The sequence below is a fragment of the Fukomys damarensis genome, unplaced genomic scaffold (genome assembly GCF_012274545.1).
Source record: "Fukomys damarensis isolate Sample0158 unplaced genomic scaffold, DMR_v1.0_HiC HiC_scaffold_36, whole genome shotgun sequence".
NCBI classification, from domain to species: Eukaryota; Metazoa; Chordata; class Mammalia; order Rodentia; family Bathyergidae; genus Fukomys; species Fukomys damarensis.
Window position 1 is genome coordinate 48,015,697 of NW_022900948.1, and position 8,227 is coordinate 48,023,923.

At 58.1% G+C, this 8,227-nt stretch overlaps 2 protein-coding genes across 2 annotated transcripts in view; one reads left to right on the forward strand and one right to left on the reverse strand.

Moving 5' to 3' along the window:
• Slc2a6 (solute carrier family 2 member 6) overlaps nt 1–486 on the forward strand; it is a gene marked incomplete at its 5' end in the record, with an annotated part of 5,007 nt that extends 4,521 nt beyond the window's left edge. Inside the window, one exon of the mRNA XM_010608984.3 lies at nt 308–486. Coding sequence (XP_010607286.1) covers nt 308–463 — 156 coding nt within the window. The remainder of the gene's footprint in view (nt 1–307) is intronic.
• Nucleotides 487–1,839: 1,353 nt separating this feature from the next.
• On the reverse strand, nt 1,840–7,573 carry Cacfd1 (calcium channel flower domain containing 1). Its single transcript, XM_033758949.1, has 4 exons — nt 6,080–7,573; nt 5,073–5,198; nt 2,321–2,428; nt 1,840–1,940 (listed from the first exon to the last, which is right to left on the reverse strand). Exons 1-4 carry the CDS (start codon nt 6,082–6,084, stop codon nt 1,853–1,855), a joined length of 327 nt encoding a protein of 108 aa, XP_033614840.1. The 5' UTR covers nt 6,085–7,573; the 3' UTR covers nt 1,840–1,852.
• Between the last annotated feature and the right edge of the window lie 654 nt (nt 7,574–8,227).

The window sequence follows — 8,227 nt, forward strand, 5'->3', positions numbered from 1 at the left end:
CCTCTTGGATTAAGAAACAGGAATGCATGGAGGAATGGGGCTCAGAGGTCACGTGTGCTGGCTCCCGTGTCCAGCAGAGCTGCAGCCTGGGCGCCACATTGCATCCCCACCTGGAGCGGCGTAGGCCTGGCAGCCAGGCACACCCTGGGGCTGCGTAGGGGGCAGCTGGACACCCCAGGGAGTGTGGCTGGGCCAGAAACAGCCTCCAGGTGGTCAGGGACACAGAGAGCCAGCCTGCGGGGAGCCGAGAGGCCTCACAGGCTGGCTGAGCTTCTCCCTGTGACCCTGCCCCTCTCTACACCCCCAGAACGCCTTCGGCCTGCAGGTGCCTTTCTTCTTCTTTGCGGCCATCTGTCTGGTGAGCCTGGTGTTCACAGGCTGCTGTGTACCAGAGACCAAGGGCCGCTCCCTGGAGCAGATTGAGTCCTTCTTCCGTACGGGGAGGAGATCCTTCCTGCACTAGGTCATGACCGCCTGGACCTATACAAACAGCACCCCAAGACCAGGAGGTGCAGCAGACCTGCTTCCCATGGTGCTGCCTACACACACTGAGACCTGCCAGGGAGGAGGTGGCATGGGCCACAGGAGGGCATACACAGCGCCCAGGGACAAGGCCTTGCTGGGTGACCTCAGGCCTGGCTCCTTGCTCACATACAAGGCACCTGCCACACAGGACTGTGTCAAGGACAGAGAACAGGGCCAGAGGTGACTAAATGGTTCATACAAGGACATGGTCCCTTCACCCTGTCCTGAGCACCTGGCCACCATCAAGCCTCTCGGACTCTGCCGGGAACACTACAGACTTCAGAGGCCAGGGCACAGTGTGGCCACTCCACTCCAGCCCAACCTCGGAGGACAAGGGCTCCCATCTGCAAACTGTTCACAGTATTAATCACAATAAAGAAATGGGGCCTGCAGCCCTAGGTAGGAAGGAGTGGGTCTCCTCCGGGGGAGCCCTGCTGGGGGTCTTGGGGAGCGTGTCACACCAGTACAGTCCTGTGCCCGATGGCAAAGGACTGATAATAATCAGTAGCTGTGGCTAAAGTCATGGGGCAGGAGGTAGGAGGGAGATGGCCAAGTGCAGGAAGTACAGAGGGTGTGACAGGGCGCATCCAGGAAGAGCTGCTTCCTGGGCACCATCTGGCTTGGGCCGGGCCCCGGGCAGCAGGCAGCCCTGTAGGGAGTGGCTCTCCACATCAGGAAGCAGCTCAGGTAGGCAAACCTGAGGTGGGTCACCTCAGCCCTGATGGTGGGGGGCAGCTGTCACCAACACAGGGCAGGATCTCATGGGGATGGGGTTCCCCCACTTCCTGGGATGGGGCAGGACCTGGGGGCAGGGCTTGCAGGCTGCGGAGCAGCTGGGGGACCAAGGTGCCAGGGAACTGGTGAGGGAATGCCTCCACCCAGCCACTGGGCCATGCAAGCCTGCTGACTTGGGCTGAGTTGCACTGTGGGCTCCTTGAGGAACAGCCTGGCCCTCAGCAGTAATAGCTCAGGTCAAAGCTATGCCTGTCCCCTGCCTTGTGGGCAGGCAAACAGGGCAGGACTGGGGACTCTACCTGCTGGGGAGCTGGGGTGTTCACTCGATGCTCAGGCCCCAAGGACTAAGCCAGGGAGCCCCTGGAGCAGGCCCCATGTGTCCCATGGAAGCTGTGTCCAGACCGTGGAGTCTGCAGCCCCACAGGGCCTGTTTGCTGAGCCAGACCAGAAGCAATGGCCATCTGTGTAGGGCTGTGAGCCCCAGTGCCAGTAGTCAGGAGCAGGCTCAGCCACTGTGGAGAAAGGGGCAGGTGCAAGGACACGCGTGGGGCCTCCTCTCCCAGGCCCGGCCTCAGCCTCCCCACAACCCTCATCACAGCTCTCCCTCCACAGTCTCCGCCAACTTCGCATCCGCCTGCTGCTTCTGCTGCTGGATCTGGGCATAGGAGATGGCGTCACCCCTGGGAAGAGAGTGGAGGAGCCCTAGAATGGTGGGTTCCCACAGGGCACAGCCCAGGTGCCTCCCAGGCAGAGCCCACTGGGCCTTCTGGTTCCCTGGATGGAGGCCACTCCCAGGGGCACAAAGGCTGCCCAGATGCCGGGCTCCAGGGTCTGCAGGAACAGGGTGACTGGCAAGATGCTCAGGGCACATCCAGGAAGGGACGAGGCTGGGCCAGGCAAGGTGGGGTCACCCAGAGCGTCCCCTGAATTCTCCCACCTCCATCCCTAGAACACTGATCAGTCACAGCACTGTCTGGGCTTCCATGTCCATGCAGGGACCACTTCCCCCACCAAGGCCAGGGGACCCACAGCCCCCGCCCTGTAGGGGCCGCAGACGCACTTTTTGCCCAAGGCGGAGAGTCCATACAGCACCCCGGTGGCAAAGGCAACGGCATTGCCCAGCAGCGTGGTCAGGGTCAGGCTCATGATGATGGGGATGACAGCCATCCTGGGGGACAGACAGAGGTCAAGGGTGCGCTCCCGCCCCACAATGCCCCTGGGCTCCCTGCTTTACCCGGCTCCTTCCCAGACAACTGGGTTAGGAAGAAGCCCTGGAGGTCAACCAGACAGGTTCACAGCCGGCTTCAGAAAGTCCTCGAATGCCCCTGAGCTTGATCTGAAAGCTTACAAGAGTTCTGACAGGCCTGTGGTCCACAAGGAGTTAAACGGCAGCAAGCTGGTCTACGCAAAGAGACTGTGCCCTGTGAATCTGGAGCCTGCTCCGGCCTCAGAGCCCTCTGCTTGGGGTGAGACCTCTAAGAGGCACAGTGTGCCAGCCACTTAACATGACCCTGGGCTATCACATGCACCAGATAAATGCTCTTTGCTAGTACAGGAAAACCAGGGAACCAGGTCCCCACTGCAACCTCATGGAACTCAGGCCCATGGCTGAGGGAGCGCCACCTGGTGGTGGGGCCATCTCGGCTTTAAAAGCCCTGCAGTCCCTTCTTGATCCTGGCACCTGCCAACCAGAAGGGGCCTCTGCCCCATGGCTTCCCAGCCAGGCTCTTGGCTGCGGATGGGACTCATGGCCACCACTCCATCTGCATTCCCGTCTGTCTCAGGGGACACCAGTTCAGGAGATCCTCAGGTACCAAAAACACTTTCGAGTCCCATTCAGTAGAAACTCGACTTTGAGGGACCCAAGTTCGATCCCTGGTACCAAAAAAACAAACAAACAAAAGAAACAAAGTGTTTGAAAGATTAAAAAAAAAAAAGAAAGAAAGAAACTCGACTTTGAATTTTGAGTCCTGATCTTTCCCTGGCCTAGTGACATGCCCAGTGTCACATCAAGACACAGGATGAGGGGACAGTGAGGGCTCTCAATGCATTTGAGGCTGGCTAGGCTGAGCAGTGGTGTTTGGGAGGGGAGTCATACTCAACTTACAGTATTTTCAACAATGCGTTTATCAGGGTGTAACCCCATCAATACAGGAGCATCATTAACAGAGGGATAATAAAAACCATGAGGAAAGGGGAAGATCATAGCAGGAAGAACCTGTGTGTCCAAACAAAATGAAAGGCAAACTACAGGCTGGAGAAGTATGTGCAGGAAGTATAGCAAAGGAGTACGAAATCTTTAATATAAAAAACATCTATGACCTGCTTAAGCAAACACTAGGACTCTAATAGATTGAAAAGGTAAAGCCAGAAAACATTCAAGTACGAAAATGCAACTAGAACACATGGGAAAATACTCTACCCCTTATATAACAAATACAAATGTAAAAATCATCCCCGGCACAGGGCACCAGGGGTGGGGGACACTCAGAAGGCCCCTTTGCGAAGCATCTGAACACATATATTAAAATCTTTTTCAAGGGGTTGGGGATTTAGCTCAGTGTTTCCACCGCCTGCCTTGCAAGATCAAGGTCCCAAGTTCAATCCCCAGTTCCAAAAAAAAAAAAAAATCTTTTTCATGATCGTCTTCTTTGACCTACTAATTCCACACCCGGAAGTAATCCTAAGGAAGTCATCATAAACATGCACATTTTAGCAGGGAAATGTTGGCCATGGCTCGATTAACATCAGTTAAACAAAGTAAGAAAAGAATGAATAAATATTCTTATCATTACAAATAACGTCATAAAGTCTTTGGGGGTAATATAAAAATGTTTATATCATGACATTAAGTGAAAAAAGCAGGTACAAACAACATGACTGATAATGGTGATAACCGCGTTAAGAACAAGTTTAAGGAATGTCTGAATTCGCATGGGAAGGGCACACACCAGAAGGGCGTGGGGCTCTGAGCAACACTTTTCTATTTTACAAACTGATCTAGTGATTTTTGAAATTACATACTTAAAACCCCAAAGGTTTGTTGAGGCCCACTGGTGGGCACCCTGGGTCTGGAATTCTTGGAGATTTAGACACCGCAGAAACCGCTGGTCTCTGCAGCCCCCAGTGCCTGCTGGAATCTATATTTGTTTTTTAACCCCTGGTACTGAGGATTAAACCCAGGGCTTTCACACTGAGCTTGTATTTTCCATAGCCCTTGTATTTTTTATTTCGGGACAGGGTCTTCCAATTTGCTACATTTCCCAGGCTGGGCTCAACTTGCAATCCTCCTGCGTCAGCCTCCCAGAGTGCTAGAATTACAGCTATGCTCTACCACCCTGGCATGAATCTATCTTAAAGACAGATGGGTAACAATAATAAATATTGCTGCTCGGCCAGCCCCCTGTGTATTAAATTTGCCTCGGAAGTAGTTCGGGGCCCTGACTCCGAAGTAAATGCCACACAGTTGTTGCAAACAGGAAAATGAAAGCAAAGCATATTCAGAGAACAGCGATGTTCTCTGCTCCTCGGCTCCTTCATGTGAAGACACCAAGGCCGAGCGCTGGCCTTGCGGGGCTGCACAGGAGCACACCGTGCAGACCAGCCCGCCCCACACCACCCAGCCAAGGGCCGACTCCTTCCTGCCCCTGCACACAATGCTTTCACCGTGTGGATGACTGCAGCTGCAGGCTGAAGGCCCAGCGGGGCCACATGCTGCAGCGCTGTCACCCTCTCTCTGGCCCTCTGCTCCCCGTACTGCCCCCCGGCCGACACCTGCCCGCCTGTCCCGGCCCTGCCCAGCAGCCCCTCACCCGCAGTAGAAGACAGCCTTCTGCCAGGAGCACAGCTGGTCCACCCTCTCGGCCACCTTGTTTGCAAACTCCACAAACTGGCAGCAGAAGGGCGCCTCACACAGCAACAGGATGAAGGCGTTCATGCTGCAGAGACAGGTGGGAGAGAGGCGAGGCAGGGATGGAAGCAGCCCCGGTGCCACAGGAATGCCACCCTCCCCACCCTGGTCAGGCCGGGGCACCCATGTGTGCCCTCAGAGCCCCTGCACCTGTAGCCCTTCCTGGGCCAAACACCCTTGGAGGGACACGCTGGGGCATCTGTGTCTGTGACACAGAGGGACAGGGCCCTTGCTATAGCAACAGCCACCAGGAGCACCTGGCAGCTCTGCCAGCTGTTAGTGCTGTAGCCATGGTTGCCAATATCGCCACCACAGTGAAGGCCACGACAGGAGGAGTGCAGAGAACGGTGTCAGCCACCCACAGTCACAGACGGCTGACCACGCCCAGTGCCATGTGGACTCCTGGGCTGGGGACACAGTGACATGGGAAGCCCAAGAGGGAGACAAAGGTGCTCAGAAGTCCTTGTGTCCCAGTGCCTGTCAGCTGAGCAGCCAAGCCACTGACACAGGGCATCTGTCTGGTGTGGTGGCAGGGAAAGTCAGTGACCAACCTGATCCCTCGCCCCGGCCAGGCCTATCCACGCCAAGCTGGGAGGAAAGTGTCACTGACACCTGTCCAACAGGTGTAGCTCAGGATGCGCCCATCCCCAGCACCGCCCACCCACCTCCAGGCCAGGTAGCCCTTCCCAGCGTGCACCTCCAACTCTGCCTGGACCTCCCGAGGTGGGCCTTCCATCAGGGTCTGGAGCTCAAGGGCTTTGACTGAACCCAGGTAAGGGCCTGGGGGCCACTCCCAGGCCCGGTCCCTCACCAGGGACCCGGGCACGGTGGGTGTAGAAAGGAGACCCACACTCCAGCCAGAGAACCACAGCCTCAGACTCCCCCAGGACAGGGCGCCAAGCTACTCACATCATCCACACGCCAGCTGCGATGTTCAGGGGGTGGATGGTTATGCAGCTGAAGAGGCCGGAAACGGCACAGGCTGGAGAGCGGAGACAGCAGGTGTGAGCGTGCACCTGCACACCCTCCTTCGGTCATCTGAAGTGGCATCGGGCGGCCACTTAGGGGAAGGGCCAGTCCCCAGCCCACACAAGGCAGCAGCAGGGCCACCTCCGGGCCTCAGAGGGCCTCCCTCTGACCCCAGCTGTATCCACACCCATGCCACAGGGTGGTAAGGATTAGGGCGGGGCCAGGACTCTGCCCAGATTGGTCTCAGTGAGGGCCAGCTGTCACTACACGCCGGGCTGGCCACAGGAAGTGTCTGCCTCTTCGGGAGAAGGGTAAGAGCCAAGGGACAGCTCCCTTCCTCCTTCCGGCCAGTTCTCTCTTACACGCGCGGGTGTGCCCGAAGCCCGCCACCCTCGGCTGGACACCAAGGGGCGAGGACAAGGCTTCTCCATGCTCTGAAGGTGGAGCCTGGCAGTCCTCCCTCCCTGTTCCCACTGGCTGCCCACACACAGCTGCTGACAGGCGTCACCAGGAACTCGGGAGCTGGCTGCTAGACAGGAAGCACGTCCAGGCTCTGGCCAGGGTGGGCTGGGTGCTGGCCTGCAGAGGCAGCAATTAGCATCAGGTCATTAAACTTGCAGCAGCTCCCTGCACCTGATCCTCCAGCAGGGCCCGGAATCCTGCTGTTTTCCATCTTCCTGTGTAACCCTACACCGGCTGCAGGCCATGGAGACCAGGTGAAGTGACCCAGCCAGAGAGAGGCTGTCCTCACGTGCCCAAGGACTCCATACTGTGGGGCTCCAGCTGGTACAAGGCCTGGGCGTCCTTAGCAACATCTGCCTCAGGCAGAAAGGCTCCGGGGCTGCAGGCACGGGGAAGAGCCCTCCGCCCACACGTCTGGAACCAGCCTCACTTCAGAACTTGCAGAGATCACCAGACTGCAGCTGTAACCCACCCCACTGACCTCCCGGCCAGCCCTGGGGAATCCGGGTCTCAACCCAGACCACCAGGCTCCACCAGGAGGCTGTCAATTCCTAGGCTGGAGGGCGTCCCTTGGGGTCTCTAGTCCTCGTCCTCCCCATGAGGCACCCCCACTAGGCCCCGGTGTCCAGAAGCCCAGGGACCAGGGTAGCTGCTTTCCCAGCTCCCTGGGCAGATCCCCATGGCAGGGGAGGGCCATCTATCTCAAAGAGGCCAGCCGGGTGCCCAGCCCCATAGGAATACCTGTGTCGGCTCTAAAGCATCTGCATGTGTGCCTTCCACCCGGGTGTGGGCCTGGTCCTCATATAACAACAGCCCCAGGGGCAGGTGCCCTGACCTTAAGCCTCCCTGTGGCCCCAGCACAGCACTCGGGCTTTGAGAAGCACAGGGCTGGATGGGAGTCAGCTGGGCCACCCATCAAGACCATGGGAGGGTGACAGCCTCGGGCCACGGTCAGAGCCTTCCCTCTTCACCTCTTACCACTGTCCCCTCGGCACCGTCCACTGTAGTCACCGGGAAGCAGCTAAGTACATTCGAGAGGACCTGGCCTCAACCCCTAGGTGCTCCTGAGTCGAGACCCTGCCTCTGGACCGGGCATTTAGCTCAGTGGCGCCACATCTGCCTCACAAGTGCAAGGTCCTGAGTTCAATTCCCAGCACCAGAAAGGAAAAAAAAAACAAAAAAAACCCAAAACCAAAACACCTGCCTCTGGAAGGAGCCACGGGCCAGGGCAGGGCACACCTCACCTGCCCCTGAACCTGCGGCTCCTTCCGCTGGGGCGATAGGTCTGCCCCGCCCAGCCCCAGCCCCCGTGCCAGGTGGGCATGGGAATCCTCGGCAACCCTGCTGCTCGGGCTCCAAGAACTGGCAGTGTGAGGCGGCCAGGAAGGGGAAACAACCACTCGTTGGACTCTTTAACGGCCTGGGTCCCTAGGAACCGCGGTAGTGGTGAGTCTGGAAGGAGGAGTGGCCAGGAGAGCCGACCGAGAGAAAGCCCAGAGCTGGGCCCCTACCCTGGCCCTCAGCAAACTTCCCGCCGGGGCCACACCCGCACCCCACACAGTGGACTGTGCTGCCAGAGGCGAGGGGGCGCTGCGGTCCCACCCTGGTCCAGGTGAGCATCGCCGG